Raw genomic sequence first — 25,564 nt, 5'->3', positions numbered from 1 at the left:
GTATCCTATTGCATGTTTCACGAGTATTTAAATTATTAACTTAAATACTGACAATTATTTTGACAATATTCTGTTTCACTTCCAGGTGCAACACTCTCAGCATAAACTAACTACAACCATTTCCCAACATGACATAGTTGTCAATCACACCTCGTATTTCGATGCACGCAATGTATCAATAATGAGACGCAATGTAACTGGCGACTCCAACAAGCAAGGAAAACTGTATGGATTTTTGAAACCCCATGATAGAATGGTTGTTCCAAATATCGCACATTTTATTTGGTTTACTTGCCATGAGTTTCATTTTGTAAACTTCATCAGTATACTGAGTATGCACAGAATTATGCAAGCTGAACGTATTCTCTTCCACACGGATTGTGAACCAGATAACGAATTGTGGATGCAGGCTAAACAGCTGATACCAGTATTAGAAGTCATCAACCGAACTGCGCCAACAACCGTTTTTAATCACACTCTTAATCCAAAATGGTCTCAACACTCAGCAGACATTGCCAGGCTCCAGATATTGATGGAAATGGGAGGTGTATATTTCGATACTGACATATATGTCCTAGCAGCGCTAGATCCACTTCGTTTCTTTGAAACGTGAATGCGTGAATGTTTGATGAATAAAGAGAAGAGTTACATTAACTTGACGCCTTGTGTTCGTACGCTGTTTCTCAGTCTCTCGCGTATGTGTAGATTTCTGCCTCAAACCTATCTCGGACGGTCTCGATTTTCTGACAGAGGCTCTGGGCGTCCGAATTGAACAATAACTTACGAAACGCGAGCGATGATTAGAAGGAGCTGACCAAACGTTAACCACGTCGATACGCTACGTTGCGTCCACGGAATAAATACAGAAGAGGCGCGTGGGTCGTCGCTGAATTTACCGCATGTTTATCTGGATGAGTAAAAGTGATATGAACATCAGACATAGAATCAACAAAAGTACATTTCGAATTCAGTGTTAATGTGACCTAATAAGTAATTCTCGCAAGATTTAATTATAAAAATGGGTCCTTCTGTGAAGTATAAGGTCTGATTGCGTATTTATAGTGAACAAACGGTTTAGGCAAACTTTTTATAACATGCTGCCAAATTGACAAATTGAAAGCAATTAACAAATTCCATTTTCGCGTTTAATTTATCATTTTCACTGCGGGAGTGCTAGCTTACACAAAATTTCCAAGCCATGCACGTTTTCGTGTACTTGTATTTATAATTTTCAGTCAGAACAATACATCTCTACATAGGAGGCCACCTTATTTTGATGCAAACATTATATAGTAAACATATGCCCTCTGACACACTTGGAGATTATCGGAGGGAAAACTACTCGAATAGCCGGACTCATTTTGCTATTGTATTTTCTATAATTTATAGGCGTGACCTGCACGATGAAACCAAAAGTACGCGGCATGGTCATTGATAAAATATACAGGGAAGCATACAAATAATTGTGCTGATATATTAATCTGTCCTATTTATATGCTGTTGAGTTTTTTTTTTATTTAGACTGATCATTGCGCATGGACATATATAAAAACGGCTATGTTCAGCAATGGTCGCATTATGCGATGGGTAGAGACCGGGAGATAATAAATTTTGGGTTGATGAAAAGTTGAAATGTAACATTTAACCATTAGCCGATTATTAAACCTTGTCACTGACACCTCATGCATTGTGTGGGTTTACCCGTAGAATATGGTTAAACCTTAGCAAGGGAGTGGTGTCAAGAAGTGCTTAGACATGTTATCTACATTTTATATTTGTATAATTTAAGTGTCTATTATAAATGATGGGTCATACACGCCTCGTAAGAACACTAGTACACTGACGTGGTGGAATTTGTTTTTCTAAAGGGGCAGAAACCATTGAGGATGTACACTTGAGTGTTGAGCTCTCTGAATCCCAAGTCAGGAATGTGAATCTGATATTGGAAAAGTATACTCATAAATTTCACTGACCTACCTGGCAGGTCAAAAATTAGATATCATGACATTGAGTTGACCTCAGCAAACAAATATGATGCATAACATATCCAAACCCCTCGCCAACACAGGAAATTGTCATTAAAGGAGTATTGTAGACCTAGATATTGTAGAACGTTCAGATTCACCCTAAAAAAGTTTGCATTTCCTATTGTTTTTGTCAACAACAAAAATTGGAAAATTCGTGTATGAATTGATCATATAAAATTGAACACGATGACCATATTTGATGCTGAGCTCATGCCCAACCCAAAAGAATTGTTTGTCCAGCTGTCTACTGTAAACTACTTCACTAAACTTAAATTAAACAAGGTGTTTTGGCAAATACCTTTGACCGAAGAGGCCAAAGCTAAGACTGCCTTCTTGACACCCACTGGCCATTACCAGTTTAAATACATGCCGTTTGGTCTTTTCAATAGTCCCAGTAAGTTCAATAGGGCGAGTCAAAGTGTTCCCGAGGGTGTGCATGGGAGGGTGGTACACTTGGTTGACTATATATAATATCTCTATTAAATCTATTGTATTTAGTAATATTTTCACTTAATTCTTTAAAACTAATGTATCCAAAATATTCATCCAAGAGGCCGAAATATGATAAATGGCAACATGCAAAGTCGCCTTTCCCAGGAACACAGGAAAAATCAACTGGGACCACCAAATTAAACACAAAACGACCTATCAATGTCCAAACGTTGGGATACTGGTACGCATAACAAATCTTTGTGATCAGGGTAAGTAATTGGTTCACTATAATAGTGGAGATTACAATAAACATGTAAAGTGTTGGGAAATTCAATGTTCCTGCACATGGGCAAAAGGCAAGGAAATACTACATTGTATTGAAACTCACGCCCCTTCAGCCCGCAAAAAAAATCGACAAATCAATTGACAAACCCAGCCCAACGGAGGTCCAGTTCGGTCACGTCAATAAGAGTATCTGGATCCGCCAGTGATACCAGATACCCAATGTTCAAAAGTCATCAATGGTACGATATATTGTTACTAAATTTACTATATATAATTCAGATGGCCACTGCAGGCATTCAATACAGTTGAAACAGTGGAAACAGCAATTTTACTGTACTTAGGGGTCAAAGGTCAAAGTCATATTGGGTCAAGTCAGCGTGTCGACGTCCGGGAAAAAGTCACAGGTCACTCGAGTTCAAGTTCATCCACACTTCTGGATATAAGTGTATCTTCTAAGACATATACTTCATGGAAAATACTGTATTTTACAACTAACCACAGAATCTACACACTGTCGCAGGCATCATATAAGTTCTGAATAATTCCCATTTGTTGTAAGAATATTCACTTATCACCATAAAATCGTATGTTTTTATGTAATTTTATGTACTAAGTATTTCCCTATACTTTAACTTTTTCTTTGGAGCCTCGTTCTTGTATCCAGTTTTCTCTATTACAACGCATACGAGATCGGCAATGCTCGGACCAGAGCGAGGTTAAACGCAGCATCAGCACAGTTTGGGATCACAAGGCTATTGAAACTTGGAGGCGCGTTACATAAAATGTTAATGAGATGCTTTTCATGCCATGTTTTCAGACACTGCCATATCACGTTTTAATAGGACCACACCATTTCAAGCTACAGGGTGTCGAACCAATTAACCCTACAACCAATCAACAAATCTTCAACCCGCCACTAAAATGTTATTCATAATTGAACAACCAAGAAAGCAACAACTATCAGACTGCATCCTGAAAACAAACAGTCTTTGAAAACATGAATTCTCATTCTAATACACCATTTAGCATTAATGATGAGAATCTGTGCTACGATGAGAATCTGTGCTACTTCCCAATAATCTGCGTTCTTTATACCTGTTTTAAGAGTAATAGTTTTACCATGTAACCGATTCCCCGTAAATATCAATGATAAAGCGGTCCAAATTTGATGATACCATAGACAAAATGTTTCTGTTCTTATGCGATAATAGACGACGTTCCATAGTAGATGTAACGGCACATTTCACCAACAGCAGTATCTAAACGTTTGATGTTATCTGGTGTGAAATCGTCGGTGATGTTTTTAGTTTCTTTATATCTACGATGGCCTCCTAAAAAAACGTGAACCGTGAAGTGTTCATTTCTCCAGTTAAATTTCCCAAGAAAAAGTTGTTTCCATTTAGTGTATGGTGGTTTAATCAGACTATTTGGTTCAATATGCAAAATATCCAAATGCGACTGTGCTAGTCGGTATTGGTTCTTAACAGAACTACAGCCATAACACGAACTTTTGTAAGTCTTATATGATTCATAATAGTATTTTAAAAACTCGGAATGCCTTACAGCGAAAATGACACCATTATTCAAAATAGCACTAGATGGTTGTCCGATCACGTAGTCATAGTAACGAAGTGGATCTAGTGCTGCTAGGACAAATATGTCCGTATCGAAATATACACCTCCCATTTCCGTCAATATCTGGAGCCTGGCAATGTCTGCTGAGTGTTGAGGCCATTTTGGATTAAGTGTGTGATTAAAAACGGTTGTTGGCGCAGTTCGGTTGATGACTTCTAATACTGGTATCAGCTGTTTAGCCTGCATCCACAATTCGTTATCTGGTTCACAATCCGTGTGGAAGAGAATACGTTCAGCTTGCATAATTCTGTAAACACTCAGTAAACTGATGAAGTTTACAAAATGAAACTCGTGGCAAGTAAACCAAATAAAATGTGCAATATTTGGAACAACCATTCTATCATGCGGTTTCAAAAATCCATACAGTTTTCCTTGCTTGTTGGAGTCGCCAGTTACATTGCGTCTCATTATTGATACATTGCGTACATCGAAATACGAAGTGTGATTGACAACTATGTCATGTTGGGAAATGGTTGTAGATAGTTCATGCTGAGAGTGTTTCACCTGAAAGTGAAACAGAATGATGTCAAAATAATTGTCAGTATTTAAGTTAACAATTTAAATACTCGTGAAACATGCAATAGGATACATAACCACCAACACATCGCCTAATCATCCAGACAAATCATGCCGAATAGCAAATCATCCGTTCGGAATTATGGATAGATACATTAAGAGCATGTTTCTAACGATCTGGAAAACTTGATTAAGAAAGCAACACGAACAATAACTTTCATATTGGCACTGCTAAATTGCCAGCAGACTTTGCCAGAATGATACAACAAATATTATGACATAATACTATTGGTTTAAACTGTCTTTGTTTCTATTGCGGCGAGAGTTGTACATGTCACTCATAAGAATTATAATTAAAGTGTAATTACCATTGATGTCACCCTGCCATGCTAACACGGCACGGCATGTTGTCCAAACTCTTACCTTGCAATCAATGTAATACATTTTAGAAAAACGCCCATCTGTGATTAACCAATTGGGAGTTATTTAAAATGGCCAATCAGAATATATGACACGTATTTTTATCATGCAGGTACGTTGGGGATAATGGTGACGAATTATCAGACGCTGCTGAGAGAGATGTCTGACATAAAATATTTGAAGGGACTTAAATTTTGATGTATGTGATATGCAGACAATTCAAACCAGATTTAAATGTGTAACACCAGTGATATATATATATATATATATATATATATATATATATATCAGATTTTAGTGAAAATAGAATACTGCATTCAAAAGTCATACTGTGTACCGATATAAATTACAGGCATATTTACGAACCTAACACAGTCCATAATATGGGAACTCATAGTCTCAGCAATTACACTCTAACTGTCTAACATCATAAAGAAAAGCAGAATGAATTGTGCACACATATAAAACCTAGTAATTTTCAAGTGTGGTTATATGGTAAATGGAACCGTAATATACCACAGATATAGCAGCTGTTCTTTACAAACCTTGGTAAACGGCTGAACACCTTGAAGATACATTCTGAAACACACAGAACACATTGACAGACAAATAGCAGTGACGAAAATGGTCAGTAAAGGCAGTTTCCGTTGCATTCGGCTCATATAACCAACGCCTTCCGCCATTTTAGTGGCTTTGTATAAGCGTGGGCGAAGCATGTGGGCGGTGTATTAGTGTGGTGGTATATCATATCAAATAAACATAAATCATATCGATGCAATATTTTATTGTAATGTGAATGCAGATAAATTATTGAATCAGTGTCGCACACATTTTTGTGCTTTATGTTTACCACTCCTGTTTGAAAGGGATGGGGTGTATGCAAGTTAGTAAACTCTGTCACAAAACAGATTCTCTGGTGTTGTTTTGATTTGATTGTTATTTTTGTACAACAACAAACACCCCCTCGGTCAAAACACCATCAACAGTTATTATCGTAACCATATGCGAATAGATTCTTTGACAGTTCATTGCAGATGGGAGACATTTACTTCATGACGTCACAATAAAGGGTGGAGATTGCAAGAATGATCGGGACACAGTGAAAGAAATCCGTGGCATAAGGTGGACATTCGTTTATTTATTATATATTACATTATTGAACTTGAGATTAACGGAAAATGCCGAATTCCAAATGTTTAAAACATAAATATTTTGCTGTTTTATTTAGACCAACAAAACAGGCGGTCACACCGAGTTACATAGTAATTTAAAACACTCAATCACAGATGTAATTATTTCATACATTTACCAATGTGCATAGTTGCATCAAGTAAGAGGTAACCAGTAAAATTATTCAATAACGAGGGGGGACGGGAAGTACATGGCATATGTGACAGTCACTTTAGCCGTTGTTGCATTGCACTTATACTTGTATTGAAATCTGCTTCAAGACATTTATTTTAGAAGCATAATAATACAACAACTAGGTTTGATGGCATAGGTCAGAATAAATTGAAAAATTGCAATAGTACGTCTTGTTCAGCATACACGTCTTCGCCGACATCATATCCAATGGTTAGTTCTTAAGATTTACAGCAGTGATAAAGAAAAAGAAATCATGTCATGTTTTCAAAGGACACCACCTTAGCGAATTTTGATTAAGACCATATCATTTCAAGCTACAGAGTGTCTATAAATGACCCTACAACCAGTCAACAAATAAATGACCCAAGAACCAATCGACAAATAGAAGGAAGGACATGGCATGTTTGGCAGTCACTTGTTACAATACAGTCACGTTGTTACAATACACTTGAATAAATTCTGCTTCTGAAAATTGAAAATCCCAAAATGCAGCATCTCAATAGCACTTGCTATTGCGTTAAAAGGTGGCTTATGGCTACTCGCCCTGGCAATCAATTTGCCAGTGTGTGAAACTAATAAAACAGAATTTATTAAAAATCGTCCTGCAAGCAAGTCATCATAATATGTATCTAGTAAATGTAAAGAGGCTCCATCTTTTGTGTTTACTTACTAAACATGAATTATTGGATGGTTGATTTTATACATAGACTATTGACACGGATATTCAGGGTCATTATAGTTGACTGCTTATATAGTGTTAAATTTTAACAAATTGTCTGATTGGTATAACACAGTTTTTAAACTCAAACATGTGGTGCCAGAATTTGGTAGTTGAATCCGAATCATCAAGGTCGCTAAAATGACAGAGGGGGAGTGGTGTCTGTCTATGATACGACGTAACAAGTCATTGCAAGATTTTTTTGCCGCAAATCATTAAAATGTGTATCCAGTAAATGTAAGAAGGCAGCTATACTGTGTACCTGTTTACCAAGTGAAACATAGATTATTGGTCGATCGCTTCACGACATGACTTCGATGTGGTATTCAAGGTCGTTTGAGTTAACTGCAGTTAAATATTAATTATTTTAGTATTTGTTTACCCCTTTGTCCAAACACTTTACAACGCCACTAAAATGACGAACGGCGTCGGCTATATCAGCCGAATTCAACGAAACCTGCCATTGCCGACCATTTTTGTCATGGTTGTTTATCTGACAGTGTGTAGTGTGTTTTACAGAACGTATTTTAAACGTGTTCAGCCATTTACCAAGGTTTGTAAAGAACAGCGTGTCTATTTCTTTAGTGTGATTTACTACATCAATCTTTTATTCACACCATATTGATTGCGTATTTATTCTGTATGGTATTTCTCTTCAACAGTAATGTTTCGCTTTACCATATAACCACCCTTGGAAATTACTTGGCTTTAAATGTATGCGCAATTTATACTTCGTTTATTTATGATGCCAGAAATTTGATTTGCTCATGTTCACCTGGTCATTGAAAGTTTAAACTGTTTTAATTTTGTTGGGAAAACAGCGTAATAAGAAGCATGTCAGTTGACGTGGCGGGGTGCAATTGTCTGGGGTTACTTAATATCCACCCGAGCACGTTCGCTGTTTATTTCGGATGGCTAAAGCTCCTTCAAAACTTGAAAGCAGCCCCGAAAAAAAACAGCGCCAGCACCAGTGCAGCGAACGACAATTTCTTATGCGCAGTATCGTTGTGCAGTAGTTTCAGTGACGTCATCTATGTGACATACCCATGTAATATCATAGACCTTAGTTTTCTAAGGTCTATGGTAATATCCACTTGGCGAGCAATATACCATGTAATATCCATTTTTATTCAATGTCATGTGACCGAGTCTCAATAGAGTACCTGGTCCTGTTGATGCACAATCGCCAAGATATTACCACTGGTGTACATTTATTAGCCTAGTTTGAGTTGCCTACATATTAAATACATCCCTTCAATTATTTTAATGTCCGAAAACTCAAAACAGTGTCTGATAATTCGACACACTTTTCCCCATAGTACCTCCGATAGGAATAGAGACAGATTAAACCAATGTTGTTTGTACTAGAATTCTGAGAAAGGATGCTGGAAATTTAGCAGTGCCAATGTGAAAGTTATTTTCCGTGTTGCTTTTTTAGTCAAGTTTTCCAGATCGTTGGAAACATGCTCATAATGTACCTATTCATAATTCCGAAAGGATGATTTGCTATTCGGCATAATTTGTCTGGATGATGTTTAGGTGATGTATTGGTGGTTATGTATCATATTGCATGTTTCACGAGTATTTAAATTATTACTTCAAATACTGACAATTATTTTGACATTATTCTGTTTCACTTTCAGGTGCAACACTCTCAGCATGAACTATCTACAACCATTTCCCAACATGACATAATGGTTAATCACACCTCGTATTTCGATGCACGCAATGTATCAATAATGAGACGCAATGTAACTGGCGACTCCAACAAGCAAGGAAAACTGTATGGATTTTTGAAACCGCATGATAGAATGGTTGTCCCAAATATCGCACATTTTATTTGGTTTACTTGCCACGAGTTTCATTTTGTAAACTTCATCAGTATACTGAGTGTTCACAGAATTATGCAAGCTGAACGTATTCTCTTCCACACGGATTGTGAACCAGATAACGAATTGTGGATGCAGGCTAAACAGCTGATACCAGTATTAGAAGTCATCAACCGAACTGCGCCAACAACCGTTTTTAATCACACTCTTAATCCAAAATGGCCTCAACACTCAGCAGACATTGCCAGGCTCCAGATATTGATGGAAATGGGAGGTGTATATTTCGATATGGACATATTTGTCCTAGCAGCGCTAGATCCACTTCGTTACTATGACTACGTGGTCGGACAACCATCTAGTGCTATTTTGAATAATGGTGTCATTTTCGCTGTAAGGCATTCCGAGTTTTTAAAATACTATTATGAATCATATAAGACTTACAAAAGTTCGTGTTATAGCTGTAGTTCTGTTAAGAACCAATACCGACTAGCACAGTTACATTTGGATATTTTGCATATTGAACCAAATAGTCTGATTAAACCACCATACACTAAATGGAAACAACTTTTTCTTGAGAAATTTAACTGGAGAAATGAACACTTCACGATTCACGGTTTTTTTAGGAGACTATCGTAGATATAAAGAAACTAAAAACATCACCGACGATTTCACACCAGATAACATCAAACGTTTAGATACAGCTGTTGGTGAAATGTGCCGTTACATCTACTATGGAACGTCGTCTATTATCGCATAAGAACAGAAACATTTTAACCATGGTATTATTACATTTTGACAGCTTTATCATTGATATTTGCGGGGAATAGATTACATGGTAAAAATATTACTCTTAAAAAGGTGTAAAGAACGCCATTATTTCATGAAAATGCAAATTGCAGATTATTAGAAAGTAGCACAGATTCGCATCGTTAGTTAAATTTGTCTCGAAAAAAACAACTTCTAGATGTCCTCGTGTTGGTTGTCATGTCAGAAATGGCATCCGAAATAAATAATATAAAGACAAATATATTAATAAATACTAATATTTTTCATGCACAGCTCTTTAGTACAGGCTAAAAGATGAGAGGTCAAATACCTTAGCCCTTGCTGGGAAAACGTGCGGGAACGCTTAGCACGGGCTAGGAAACAACTATTACTTTAGGAATGCCATTTCTGACATGACAACCATTGCAAGTACATCTACAGTTCTTGAGAAAAAAAATAAGCAGGCCTTACACTGTGACATCAATATAAGATTTATGCTATGTAATATTGAGTTTCAATTTAATTAACGAGCTCATTTGCATATTTAATGACTTTTGAATTGTTGATATCTTATTAACTAATAGTCCAAATGAGAACAAAGTTGGTATAGACTTACTTGATCTGTTAATATACGATATGTGCTATGCAATATTGAGTTTCAACTTAATTAATGGGCTCATTTGCATATTTAATTAATTTTTAATTTATGTTAATATCTTGTGAAATATTAGTCAAAATAAGACCATACTTGGTATAGACTTACTTGATATGTCGATATAGGGTATGTGCCTTGTAATGTTGCTTATCAACTTAATCTTCCTACCCGATTTTATACATATAGCCAACTATAATCAGATCTGACAAGTGGGGGCTGTGTCGTCTTCAGATGACTTGTTACTAATAGTTTACACAATACTGTTTCATGCTGCCAATCATAAACATTGTCGTGAAATAACAGCCTCTTTATGATACTTCCGAGCAGCGGATAAACAATGTTGTTAAGAATATCAGGAAGAGGAAACCCATGATGCACTGCATTCATTACATGTAAACTCGTTTGAAGAAGAACGGAAAAAAAACGTTCATCTGTCTTTTAAATCAGAGGTGGTCATTTGTGTAAGAAGCACCATAAGAGTATCACAATGCACCATGGGAGTAACACAATGCAGCATAGGAGAATCACATTGCATCATGGGAGTATCACAATGCGCAATGAAACATCAATATGTTTCGACAAGGGGTGCAGAAGGTGTCTTGATTTTCTGTGATTGCATGGTAACTGACGTAAACTTGTGGTGGCGCTTCTTGGTATTGATGTGGTGCAGCATTTTGGTATGCGTAATCTTCTTGCTGGAGTGCTGGGGTAGATAACCACCTGATTGTGAAGAAAATATAAGTTCAGACTATTTATGCAGGATTGAGAATGCTTAGAATTATTGTTACGATATTTGTTTTTGCAATTTTGGGAAATGTAAATTTATTTGTAGTTGACGTGATTATTGGACTGAAAATGTGCCATGTTCAGTATTGATGAGGGGGCAATGTCAGCAACCTTTATTCTATGTTTGTGTGATATCACCTCAAGTGTGCATGGAATCATGGGAAGAAACGGTGTACATTGCCGTGTGATAACTGTCATAAAGGCGATTGACAGGTCATACTTGTTTTCAACTCTGGAAGGACAATTGGAATCTACCAGGTGTGCTGTAACAGAAGATTATTTTGTTGTTCACGATTGTCCTCGAGTTGAGTTTGTGCTCGACTTTAGCTGTTTTCACAATGTGGCGTTCCACAACAGCTCCCACAGAGCCCCTAAGAAATACATGGCACAGTGCTACGTGTCTTAGCAGCATAGAACGTTTTGTTACGTAGCTCCACCCCAAGAATAGATAAGTTTTTAATTAAAAGGATAAACCAATGATATTATGTTCTACACTTCTGAGTAATTAGCATAAAACAATCCACACATTATATCAAAGTGTTACAGTAATAATTATTGATTTTCAATTGAATAATTATACCTGCAGAAAACGCCCATTCATATTCCATAAATAAAGTCATTGCATTAACCAAAATAACCAGCTTTTATCCATTGTATATTATGAATAATGGCCATGTGTAATTTGTCACAATAATAATACATTTCACAGAATATATCTTTTACCCCTTTGAATCATTGGGCCTTTCCACGTTCTTGGCGACCATCGGACTCACTGAGGGTTGTTAACATTCGACTTTTTAAAGCAAACTGAAAAAAGACACTTATTTAATAACATATTGCATCGATATGAATCCTTATTAAATGATTAACCACAATACGAATACACCACCCACATTTATTCGCCCACGCTTATACGAAGCCACTAAAATGGCGAAAGGCGTTGGTTATATCAACCGAATGCAATGGAAAATGCCATTACCGACCATTTTTGTCACTGCTGTTTGTTTGATAGTGTGTTGTGTATTTTCCAGAATGCATCTTAAAAGTGATCAGCCATTTACCAAGGTTTGTGAAGAACAGTTGGTATATTTCTTCAGTATGATATACAATATCAATTTTTACTGCACGTCATACTGATTGCGTATATATTCAGTATGGTATTTCTAACGTCAACGGTTCGAAATTCGCTTTACCATATAGCCATCCTTGTAAATTACTTGGTTTTAAATGTGTGCGATATTTTTTCTGCCTTTATTCATAGTGCAGTGAGAGTCAATTGCCGAGGCTTTGAGTTCACATACTATGGGTTGTGTTAGGTTCGTAAATATGCCTGTAATTTATATCGGTACAATGTATGACCTTTGAATGCAGTATTCTATTTTCATGAACGTGTGATATATATATATATATATATATATATATATATATATAGAACATATAGAGTACCTGACCCTGTTGATGCACAATCGCCAAGATATTACCACTGGTGTACATGTACTAGCCTAGTTAGAGTTGCCTGCATATCACAGAGAACTCAGCAGTGTCTGATAATTCAAGACACTTTCCACACATGTTAAAAATACATGTCCATGTATACTGATTGGTCTGTATTAAGCAAACTGTGCCCCAAAGCTACTTATTGTATATAGTCATGTAACCTTAATAATATGCATTACTATAATGTCATGGCAATGTTGCTGTCAAGAATTTGGATTCGGTGCTACTTTGAAAGCACTGGATAAGAGATATGACTAACAAATCAGATTACCACATACTATTGTGACCTGGTTAAGCTTATCGCAACCAGTTTCCTCTTTTCATCACAAATTCACAAAATAGTTAATAGTTTGCACTTTTCTTCAGAAGATTGGGACAAAAATTACCAATTGTTTTGAGTAAAAACTGAAAATTTACTCAAATTTTGACTCAAAAAATAGGGTTCATTTCCTGAAATATTGAAGAATATAACAAAAATAAAGTGCAAAATAAATTTGGACGAGAAAGTTAAACGTTATTGAAGATTTTTAGAAATTATAAAACCCATATGATAAACATATTATGCAAACATTAACAGGTATAACCAAAATGTATTAGGCACTGCTGTAGGTAGTGACATGCAAGCAATGCTATAATGAATGAATAGAAAAAATCCTGTGCAAAAGTGCCACTTCTGGTTTGAATTGAAATTAAATTCGCCAAGTTCTGTGAAAGCTAAAACTGCTATGCAAATTAGTAAATTACTGATCCTAAAAAAAATTATAAAAAGCAGTATAGTGGTTCTTGAGTTTAGTATCAGCCTAGCTAAATACCTCAAATATTATTATTATTATTATTATTATTGTTGTTGTTGTTGTTGTTGCAGCATATGAGTTACAACACGCATATTAATTCTACTACTGAGTGCAAACCAGTGTCCAAATTTATCTTTATCAAGACTATGAAAACTGGAAGTAGTACCACAACAACTATGCTGGTAAGATATGGTTTAAGGAACAAACTGAAAATTGCACGTGACCATGAAGATATTGAATGTACTAACTGTTCAACAATTGACTACAGTGTCACTCATAGACGATATATAAGGTCTTCGCTTGACAATCTTGTAACGAATGCTAAATATTTTACTATATTGCGGTCGCCATATTCACAGCTGCTATCAGCTTTTCACTGGTTTAATTTTACGCAGTTCATAGGTAACATTTCATTTGAGAAGTTTATTGAGCATCCAGAGCGTTTTCAGAATAGCACTGAAGTTCACCACCAACACAAGAATGGACAGTTGTGGTATTTGGAACCAAACTTCAATATGAACCAACTCGATGATGACACATACATACAACAAACATTCAAACAACTGGAAGCGGAAATGGATTTAGTAATGATCACAGAATACTATGACGAGTCACTCATATTGCTCAAAAAAATGTTGTGTTGGAAATTCGACGATTTGATTTACCACAAGAAAAAGGTACATAGTCCCAAAGAAGAATTGAGTGATTCAATGAAGACGTCCATTAGAAAATGGAATAAAGCAGACTTCCTTTTATACGCATATTTTAATCGTACATTCTGGGAAAAAGTGAACAACTACGATGGAGATTTTCACAAAGATTTAAGAGAGTTTCGAAACAAGCAGCAAAAGGTGACGAGTAAATGTAAAGCCCAAAGAAATAATTTGTTATGCAGACGTCTGTTTCTCGATAGCTGGCCTATCTACAAATTAGCTTTAAAGGAACGATGGGTACAGCAAAATAATTCGAAAGGTGGCCCTAACTAGCCTCCTTCAGTGGTGTGTACAGTATTTGAAATGGGTTAACACGTGATATATGTACTCCAAGATTAGGGTACATGTCTAATACCTAATTGTTGATTGTCGACACTGTATTAAATATGCGTTGTTACTTCTTAAATAAGAAGAAGTTTATATTCTTAACTAGTACAATGATTAAGTCTCATTCTTGAATGACTTAAAAATAATGATCAGATCTGGCATGTAATCAGATTTTGTTTTTATAAATCATATCTGAATGCTATTGGGTTATTTTCTCAGATCAGGATTTGATAGGGGTTTTAACCCAGTATGTAGCAGTAACTTTGATTGCTCCGGACATTTTTTTCCTGAATTTAAACCATTTGAGGTTATATCCTAAAATTACTTATTTTTAAACGTATTTTGAGAATTGCATTAGGATTGGTGTCGTATTGTTCTGATTGAATCGAGAATCTTTTGTAATATTTAGGTAGTTTTATTTGGCAATAAGTTTTCATTGAGTATATACTTTAAATATAAATTTGAAATATAGATTAGTCCAGATGTGATAGTTACAGACAGAAGAATGTAGTCGAGCATGATAGTACCGCTGACTAAACGCAACATGACCGACTACTCGTTCTAGTAATGGGATGTAAGGTTTAAGGAAAAAGACATACAGTATAGTTTTATAGGATGGGATGTTGTTGTTGCTTATTTAACTATTGGCATCATAGTAACAGTCTATTGATTATTAGTGTACGCTTTTGTTTATATCCTTGTTTACTTGGTACATGAACATATTTGTGGATTTGAATATATTTTACCTGTGCCATGCTTTAACCCATTAAGTCAACATTATTCCCGTAATCCCGTTTTGCGACAATGTCGTGTGGGCGATAGCGATAACATCGATATGATTTGTCTGGGGGTACATCATGACTCATGCCGTATAATTCCTGTTTGCAATGCTATATGATAATGCTAGACCCACTATAACACAGAACCAAATACAAATCACTCTAATTTCTAAACGTTACATCAAATTGATTGTGAATTCATCGACCCGAGAGAAAAAAAAACGATTCTCACATCATAAATTATCTTCTTTTTTATTTTAAATATGTCATACATTATTTTCGATAATAACTCCCAAAGCGAAGACAGACCGCTACAATCCTTTGCAACTTGCAAACAGAGGCTGTTTCTATCGGTCGTCGCTTATAATTAAAATTTGTTTAATCGATTCAGCTCTACAGTTCAAATTAATAGCATACACTATTTGCTTATTTAAAAATTATGAACGCTGTAACTTGTGGAGAGGTGTCTAAAAATGTTGTACAAAGACGCCTCGATACATTTTATACTTGTGTAATGTAAGTGTCTATTATAAATGAAGGGTCATACAGCCCTCGTTAGGTATGGCACAGTAACCAAATAAATAAATCTATCAAATTAAGGTAGCGAGACTATTATATTATGATTTTCACATTTATTATTAATTGATGAAATGCACTATAAACTTTCATATGATAAAGTCAACATAACATAGAATGTCATGTACGTTGGTTAAAACACTTGAGTGGTTTGTCTGTTTGTTTCACAGATTAACATTTGCATATGAATGTATCAGACACAAGGTCACACAAGCCACTGAAAAAAATCATTGATTTTGGTGTTCTCATCTGCCGATTTTATCGAATTATAGCTATCCCTTTTCTTTTTTTTTGGTTTTCAATAGCCTTACACATTTGGATGCCCATACACATGTTAAAACAGACCTTGAAGGGAAAACAAATCGATTGTGCCGATAAACAAGCTTGACAATCTTTGCTGTGACTGCATGGAGTTTAGTTTTTTTAAATACAGCTTTAACAGCTTTAAGGTGACAATGAGAGGGACTTGACTGTATGGATTTTTGAAACCGCATGATAGAATGGTTGTTCCAAATATAGCACATTTTATTTGGTTTACTTGCCATGAGTTTCATTTTGTAAACTTCATCAGTATACTGAGTGTTCACAGAATTATGCAAGCTGAACGTATTCTCTTCCACACTGATTGTGAACCAGATAACGAATTGTGGATGCAGGCTAAACAGCTGATACCAGTATTAGAAGTCATCAACCGAACTGCGCCAACAACCGTTTTTAATCACACTCTTAATCCAAAGTGGCCTCAACACTCAGCAGACATTGCCAGGCTCCAGATATTGATGGAAATGGGAGGTGTATATTTCGATACGGACATATTTGTCCTAGCAGCGCTAGATCCACTTCGTTACTATGACTACGTGGTCGGACAACCATCTAGTGCTATTTTGAATAATGGTGTAATTTTCGCTGTAAGGCATTCCGAGTTTTTAAAATACTATTATGAATCATATAAGACTTACAAAAGTTCGTGTTATAGCTGTAGTTCTGTTAAGAACCAATACCGACTAGCACAGTTACATTTGGATATTTTGCATATTGAACCAAATAGTCTGATTAAACCACCATACACTAAATGGAAACAACTTTTTCTTGAGAAATTTAACTGGAGAAATGAACACTTCACGATTCACGTTTTTTTAGGAGGCTATCGTAGATATAAACAAACTAAAAACATCACCGACGATTTCACACCAGATAACATCAAACGTTTAGATACAGCTGTTGGTGAAATGTGCCGTTACATCTACTATGGAACGTCGTCTATTATCGCATAAGAACAGAAACATTTTAACCATGGTATCATTACATTTTGACAGCTTTATCATTGATATTTGCGGGGAATAGATTACATGGTAAAAATATTACTCTTAAAAAGGTGTAAAGAACGCCATTATTTCATGAAAGTGCAAATTGCAGATTATTAGAAAGTAGCACAGATTCGCATCTTTAGTTAAATTTGTCTCGAAAAAAAAACTTCTAGATGTCCTCGTGTTGGTTGTCATGTCAGAAATGGCATCCGAAATAACAAATATAATGACTAATATATTAATGAATACTAGCATTGTTCATGCACAGCTCTTTAGTACAGGCTCAAAGAGGAGAGGTCAAATACCTTAGCCCTTGCTGGGAAAACGTGTGGGAACGCTTAGCACGGGCAAGGAAACAACTATTACTTTAGAAATGCCATTTCTGACATGACAACGGTTCTTGAGAAAATAAAAACAAACTATCGATTATCAAACTTCCTAATATTTTGCCATCTGCACTTGAACTTGCTTTGGTTTTGTTTTATAACCGTAGACTGTACTTAGTAATCATAATTAAAATGACTGAAGATTTTTTTAAATTTTTAACAAATTTGGGCGTTCCTTAACCCGTGCTAACAACTGTTTCCTCCCATACGTAAAGGCAATTGGGTCTATCCGATATGCAAACATATGAGATTAGCTCAAATTGTAGCCTGTACTTTGTGTAGCGCGACGACTGATATCTCTTAACTGATAACTCTTATCAGTTGGTTGTATACATGCTACTCAATAAATAAATAACGTATCGGTTATTGTGATTTATCTACAGGCAATTGTTCCAAAATCATTGGTGGAAATTATCGAAATTGCGAAACTGTAAAATTGATATTATAGTCGAATTAAAGAAAAAGGTTGCCTTGGGAAAACATTCAGCGTTTAGGTTGATATACAGTAAACCTACCTAGCCATTTAACCCGATCTAAATGCATATTAAAGTAATGTTAATTCAAAGAGATTGTGTTGGTGCTAAACTAGTAGCCCCATGGGTCCAAGTTTAAGGTCCTGTCGCATTCATCTTTAGGCAAGTGAATTGTAATGCTTCATTACACTAAGGTATTACTTGATGTTCGCTGCTAGATCTGTTCAATGGTGGTTGCTAACCGTGGTTTCATTTCTTCAAAAGATCATTTTCTTTAGTAAATGGCGTCCTCACTCAACAATAAATAAAATGAGTGGTTGGTCAAAAAAAATACAAGTCTTTTTCAAAAATTGGCTAAGCTTGTTGTACGCATTCAAATGGGTATATAAACCATTATTGCTGAATGGTATACTGGAATGGGTATTCATGTTTGCAATGGTTGTTTTCCGGATGCAGTCTGATAGTTGCTGCTTTCTTGGTTGTTCAATTATGAATACAATTTTAGAGGCGGGGGGAGGAAGATTTGTTGATTAGTTGTAAGGCCATTTGTTTCGACACTCTCTAGTTTGAACTTGGGTCGTCCTAATAAAAAATGTGATATGGCGGTGTCTGAAAACATGGCAACAAAATGATTTCTGCTTATTTATTACTGCTGTAGATCCTGAGAACTAGTTATTGAAAATGTTGCGGGGAAAATATGTATGCTAAACAAGATGTACTAATTATTGCTGGCAATACTTCAATTTGTTTTGAGCAAACTATGCCAACACAGCTACTTATTGTATTGCTATGCTTCTAAAATAAATGTCTTGAAGTAGATTTCAATATAAGGATATCGATTGTAAAATACGAAGATGAAAAAGAGTTCAAGAAGTTAATTTGTGTATGGTAACAGTCGCGTATTACTGACACTCGCGATATTAGTTGGAGTGGACCTTTTAATGCAATAGCAACTTTTCAAGTGACTGTCAAATATGCCATGCCCTAACCCCTACCCCCCCCCCCTCGTTCTCTACTATTGTTACTGGTTACCTCTTACTTGATGCACCTATGTACATTGGTGAATTTATGAATTAATTACACCTGTAATTGAGTGTTTAAAACTTCTAAACGTCTTAGTATGCCTGTGGATAGGGTAAGTAAAAAGTAAAGATCCAATGAAATGAAGCACACTGCACACATTATCTAGCAAATTAGTGCTACCAAGATATTTTTGAGATATTTATGTTTTAATGATAACTTGTTGTGTGTTGAGACCTTGAGTTCATTTATTACTTGACAGCGCATATTAATCAGATTTGTGGTGATCAGTGAATGGCGCCACCTTTTGTGCGTGAATGTTTGATGAATAAAGAGTACAGTTGAGTAAACTTGACGTCTTGTGTTCGTACGCTTTTTGTCAGTGTTTCGCGTATGTGTGCTGCTGACGTGGTGTTTTGGTATTTAGTTTGTTACTCTGTCCTATTCAACAAATCATTGAAAACGTTGTGTCTGGCCATGGGTTTCTGAGTTCTTTGTAACACGAATATCTGAGACCCCTGTAGGCTAGCTGGAGACGTACATCAGTTCAAAAAAAAGTACCAAAAATGAGCCAAAAATCATTCGTTAGAGACTTACCTATACGCAATTCGATTCTATAACATCCTGACTTCTCTACTGACATTGGCTGTTTATTTTATTTATTTCGATGTATAACACAAACTGATAACACACATTAAAATAGAATGGCCACAACGTACACAAATTTTAATCACTAACAACAAATCATATTCCCATTTTATTGACATAACTTATAAAAGCTCATCTGGTCATTGAAAGTTTAAACTGTTTTACATGTTTTTATTTTGTTTAGGGGACAGCGTAATAAGAAGCATGTCAGTTGACTGTGGTTGGGTGCAAATATCGGGACTGTAAGTTCGCATACTGTTTTGATATGTTCATTTACATGCCTGTAATTTATATCGGTACAATGTATGACTTTTGAATGCAGTATTCTATTTTCACGAACGTCTGATATATATAGAATAGAGTACCTGGTCCTGTTGATGCACAGTCGCCAATATAATACCACTGGTGTACTTATACTAGCCTAGTTTGAGTTGCCTACATATCACATACATCGAAATTGAAGTCTATTCAATTATTTTAATGTCGAACAACTCAAAAAAGTGTCGGATAATTCGACACAGTTTTCCCCCACAGTACCTCCAATATGAGCAGAGAATGATTAAACCATTATATTGATATATATGATATTGGTTGTATCATTCTGACAAAGGATGCTAGTAATTTAGCAGTGTCAGTGTGAAAGTTATTTTCCTGTCGCTTTCTTTCGATTTTTTTCAAGATTGTTGGAAACATGCTCTCATTGTATCTACGATTGTGTATCCTATTGCATGTTTCACGAGTATTTAAATTATTAACTTAAATACTGACAATTATTTTGACAATATTCTGTTTCACTTCCAGGTGCAACACTCTCAGCATAAACTAACTACAACCATTTCCCAACATGACATAGTTGTCAATCACACCTCGTATTTCGATGCACGCAATGTATCAATAATGAGACGCAATGTAACTGGCGACTCCAACAAGCAAGGAAAACTGTATGGATTTTTGAAACCCCATGATAGAATGGTTGTTCCAAATATCGCACATTTTATTTGGTTTACTTGCCATGAGTTTCATTTTGTAAACTTCATCAGTATACTGAGTATGTACAGAATTATGCAAGCTGAACGTATTCTCTTCCACACGGATTGTGAACCAGATAACGAATTGTGGATGCAGGCTAAACAGCTGATACCAGTATTAGAAGTCATCAACCGAACTGCGCCAACAACCGTTTTTAATCACACTCTTAATCCAAAATGGTCTCAACACTCAGCAGACATTGCCAGGCTCCAGATATTGATGGAAATGGGAGGTGTATATTTCGATACGGACATATATGTCCTAGCAGCGCTAGATCCACTTCGTTTCTATGAAACGTGAATGCGTGAATGTTTGATGAATAAAGAGAAGAGTTACATTAACTTGACGCCTTGTGTTCGTACGCTGTTTCTCAGTCTCTCGCGTATGTGTAGATTTCTGCCTCAAACCTATCTCGGACGGTCTCGATTTTCTGACAGAGGCTCTGGGTGTCCGAATTGAACAATAACTTACGAAACGCGAGCGATGATTGGAAGGAGCTGACCAAACGTTAACCACGTCGATACGCTACGTTGCGTCCACGGAATAAATACAGAAGAGGCGCGTGGGTCGTCGCTGAATTTACCGCATGTTTATCTGGATGAGTAAAAGTGATATGAACATCAGACATAGAATCAACAAAAGTACATTTCGAATTCAGTGTTAATGTGACCTAATAAGTAATTCTCGCAAGATTTAATTATAAAAATGGGTCCTTCTGTGAAGTATAAGGTCTGATTGCGTATTTATAGTGAACAAACGGTTTAGGCAAACTTTTTATAACATGCTGCCAAATTGACAAATTGGAAGCAATTAACAAATTCCATTTTCGCGTTTAATTTATCATTTTCACTGCGGGAGTGCTAGCTTACACAAAATTTCCAAGCCATGCACGTTTTCGTGTACTTGTATATATAATTTTCAGTCAGAACAATACATTTCTACATAGGAGGCCACCTTATTTTGATGCAAACATTATATAGTAAACATATGCCCTCTGACACACTTGGAGATTATCGGAGGGAAAACTACTCGAATAGCCGGACTCATTTTGCTATTGTATTTTCTATAATTTATAGGCGTGACCTGCACGATGAAACCAAAAGTACGCGGCATGGTCATTGATAAAATATACAGGGAAGCATACAAATAATTGTGCTGATATATTAATCTGTCCTATTTATATGCTGTTGAGTTTTTTTTTTATTTAGACTGATCATTGCGCATGGACATATATAAAAACGGCTATGTTCAGCAATGGTCGCATTATGCGATGGGTAGAGACCGGGAGATAATAAATTTTGGGTTGATGAAAAGTTGAAATGTAACATTTAACCGTTAGCCGATTATTAAACCTTGTCACTGACACCTCATGCATTGTGTGGGTTTACCCGTAGAATATGGTTAAACCTTAGCAAGGGAGTGGTGTCAAGAAGTGCTTAGACATGTTATCTACATTTTATATTTGTATAATTTAAGTGTCTATTATAAATGATGGGTCATACACGCCTCGTAAGAACACTAGTACACTGACGTGGTGGAATTTGTTTCTCTAAAGGGGCAGAAACCATTGAGGATGTACACTTGAGTGTTGAGCTCTCTGAATCCCAAGTCAGGAATGTGAATCTGATATTGGAAAAGTATACTCATAAATTTCACTGACCTACCTGGCAGGTCAAAAATTAGATATCATGACATTGAGTTGACCTCAGCAAACAAATATGATGCATAACATATCCAAACCCCTCGCCAACACAGGAAATTGTCATTAAAGGAGTATTGTAGACCTAGATATTGTAGAACGTTCAGATTCACCCTAAAAAAGTTTGCATTTCCTATTGTTTTTGTCAACAACAAAAATTGGAAAATTCGTGTATGAATTGATCATATAAAATTGAACACGATGACCATATTTGATGCTGAGCTCATGCCCAACCCAAAAGAATTGTTTGTCCAGCTGTCTACTGTAAACTACTTCACTAAACTTAAATTAAACAAGGTGTTTTGGCAAATACCTTTGACCGAAGAGGCCAAAGCTAAGACTGCCTTCTTGACACCCACTGGCCATTACCAGTTTAAATACATGCCGTTTGGTCTTTTCAATAGTCCCAGTAAGTTCAATAGGGCGATTCAAAGTGTTCCCGAGGGTGTGCATGGGAGGGTGGTACACTTGGTTGACTATATATAATATCTCTATTAAATCTATTGTATTTAGTAATATTTTCACTTAATTCTTTAAAACTAATGTATCCAAAATATTCATCCAAGAGGCCGAAATATGATAAATGGCAACATGCAAAGTCGCCTTTCCCAGGAACACAGGAAAAATCAACTGGGACCACCAAATTAAACACAAAACGACCTATCAATGTCCAAACGTTGGGATACTGGTACGCATAACAAATCTTTGTGATCAGGGTAAGTAATTGGTTCACTATAATAGTGGAGATTACAATAAACATGTAAAGTGTTGGGAAATTCAATGTTCCTGCACATGGGCAAAAGGCAAGGAAATACTACATTGTATTGAAACTCACGCCCCTTCAGCCCGCAAAAAAAAATCGACAAATCAATTGACAAACCCAGCCCAACGGAGGTCCAGTTCGGTCACGTCAATAAGAGTATTTGGATCCGCCAGTGATACCAGATACCCAATGTTCAAAAGTCATCAATGGTACGATATATTGTTACTAAATTTACTATATATAATTCAGATGGCCACTGCAGGCATTCAATACAGTTGAAACAGTGGAAACAGCAATTTTACTGTATTTAGGGGTCAAAGGTCAAAGTCATATTGGGTCAAGTCAGCGTGTCGACGTCCGGGAAAAAGTCACAGGTCACTCGAGTTCAAGTTCATCCACACTTCTGGATATAAGTGTATCTTCTAAGACATATACTTCATGGAAAATACTGTATTTTACAACTAACCACAGAATCTACACACTGTCGCAGGCATCATATATATATATATATATATATATATATATATATATATATATATATATATATATATATATCAGATTTTAGTGAAAATAGAATACTGCATTCAAAAGTCATACTGTGTACCGATATAAATTACAGGCATATTTACGAACCTAACACAGTCCATAATATGGGAACTCATAGTCTCGGCAATTACACTCTAACTGTCTAACATCATAAAGAAAAGCAGAATGAATTGTGCACACATATAAAACCTAGTAATTTTCAAGTGTGGTTATATGGTAAATGGAACCGTAATATACCACAGATATAGCAGCTGTTCTTTACAAACCTTGGTAAACGGCTGAACACCTTGAAGATACATTCTGAAACACACAGAACACATTGACAGACAAATAGCAGTGACAAAAATGGTCAGTAAAGGCAGTTTCCGTTGCATTCGGCTCATATAACCAACGCCTTCCGCCATTTTAGTGGCTTTGTATAAGCGTGGGCGAAGCATGTGGGCGGTGTATTAGTGTGGTGGTATATCATATCAAATAAACATAAATCATATCGATGCAATATTTTATTGTAATGTGAATGCAGATAAATTATTGAATCAGTGTCGCACACATTTTTCTGCTTTATGTTTTATCACTCCTGTTTGAAAGGGATGGGGTGTATGCAAGTTAGTAAACTCTGTCACAAAACAGATTCCCTGGTGTTGTTTTGATTTGATTGTTATTTTTGTACAACAACAAACACCCCCTCGGTCAAAACACCATCAACAGTTATTATCGTAACCATATGCGAATAGATTCTTTGACAGTTCATTGCAGATGGGAGACATTTACTTCATGATGTCACAATAAAGGGTGGAGATTGCAAGAATGATCGGGACACAGTGAAAGAAATCCGTGGCATAAGGTGGACATTCGTTTATTTATTATATATTACATTATTGAACTTGAGATTAACGGAAAATGCCGAATTCCAAATGTTTAAAACATAAATATTTTGCTGTTTTATTTAGACCAACAAAACAGGCGGTCACACCGAGTTACATAGTAATTTAAAACACTCAATTACAGATGTAATTATTTCATACATTTACCAATGTGCATAGTTGCATCAAGTAAGAGGTAACCAGTAAAATTATTCAATAACGAGGGGGGACGGGAAGTACATGGCATATGTGACAGTCACTTTAGCCGTTGTTGCATTGCACTTATACTTGTATTGAAATCTGCTTCAAGACATTTATTTTAGAAGCATAATAATACAACAACTAGGTTTGATGGCATAGGTCAGAATAAATTGAAAAATTGCAATAGTATGTCTTGTTCAGCATACACGTTTTCGCCGACATCATATCCAATGGTTAGTTCTTAGGATTTACAGCAGTGATAAAGAAAAAGAAATCATGTCATGTTTTCAAAGGACACCACCTTAGCGAATTTTGATTAAGACCATATCATTTCAAGCTACAGAGTGTCTATAAATGACCCTACAACCAGTCAACAAATAAATGACCCAACAATCAATCGACAAATAGAAGGAAGGACATGGCATGTTTGGCAGTCACTTGTTATAATACAGTCACGTTGTTACAATACACTTGAATAAATTCTGCTTCTGAAAATTGAAAATCCCAAAA

The 25,564-nt window shown here is 36.0% G+C and overlaps 3 protein-coding genes and 1 pseudogene across 3 annotated transcripts; 3 read left to right on the top strand and 1 right to left on the bottom strand.

Moving 5' to 3' along the window:
• Positions 1-2,815: 2,815 nt before the first annotated feature.
• LOC146729054 (uncharacterized) lies at positions 2,816-5,998 on the bottom strand. The gene is made up of 2 exons (XM_085495773.1): positions 5,861-5,998; positions 2,816-4,883 (listed from the first exon to the last, which is right to left on the bottom strand). Exons 1-2 carry the CDS (start codon positions 5,996-5,998, stop codon positions 3,942-3,944), a joined length of 1,080 nt encoding a protein of 359 aa, XP_085351899.1. The 3' UTR covers positions 2,816-3,941.
• A 3,094-nt stretch (positions 5,999-9,092) lies between these two features.
• On the top strand, positions 9,093-9,984 carry LOC146729053 (uncharacterized; annotated as a pseudogene).
• A 2,405-nt stretch (positions 9,985-12,389) lies between these two features.
• Positions 12,390-16,260, top strand: LOC146729052 (galactose-3-O-sulfotransferase 3-like). Its single transcript, XM_085495630.1, has 2 exons — positions 12,390-12,498; positions 13,796-16,260. The coding sequence occupies exons 1-2, from the start codon at positions 12,391-12,393 to the stop codon at positions 14,708-14,710; spliced, it is 1,023 nt and encodes a 340-aa protein (XP_085351756.1). The 5' UTR covers position 12,390; the 3' UTR covers positions 14,711-16,260.
• Positions 16,261-16,592: 332 nt separating this feature from the next.
• Positions 16,593-17,393, top strand: LOC146729051 (uncharacterized; the record flags this gene model as incomplete). The annotated part of the gene is made up of 1 exon (XM_085495772.1): positions 16,593-17,393. A coding segment is annotated over one exon (801 nt), but the record flags the coding sequence as incomplete, so codon positions are not given.
• Between the last annotated feature and the right edge of the window lie 8,171 nt (positions 17,394-25,564).

This window comes from Saccoglossus kowalevskii, chromosome 22 (assembly GCF_978046115.1).
Source record: "Saccoglossus kowalevskii chromosome 22, keSacKowa6.1, whole genome shotgun sequence".
NCBI classification, from domain to species: Eukaryota; Metazoa; Hemichordata; class Enteropneusta; family Harrimaniidae; genus Saccoglossus; species Saccoglossus kowalevskii.
The sequence above is the reverse complement of the archived record's forward strand: the minus strand, read 5'-3'. Positions and strand labels throughout refer to the sequence as shown.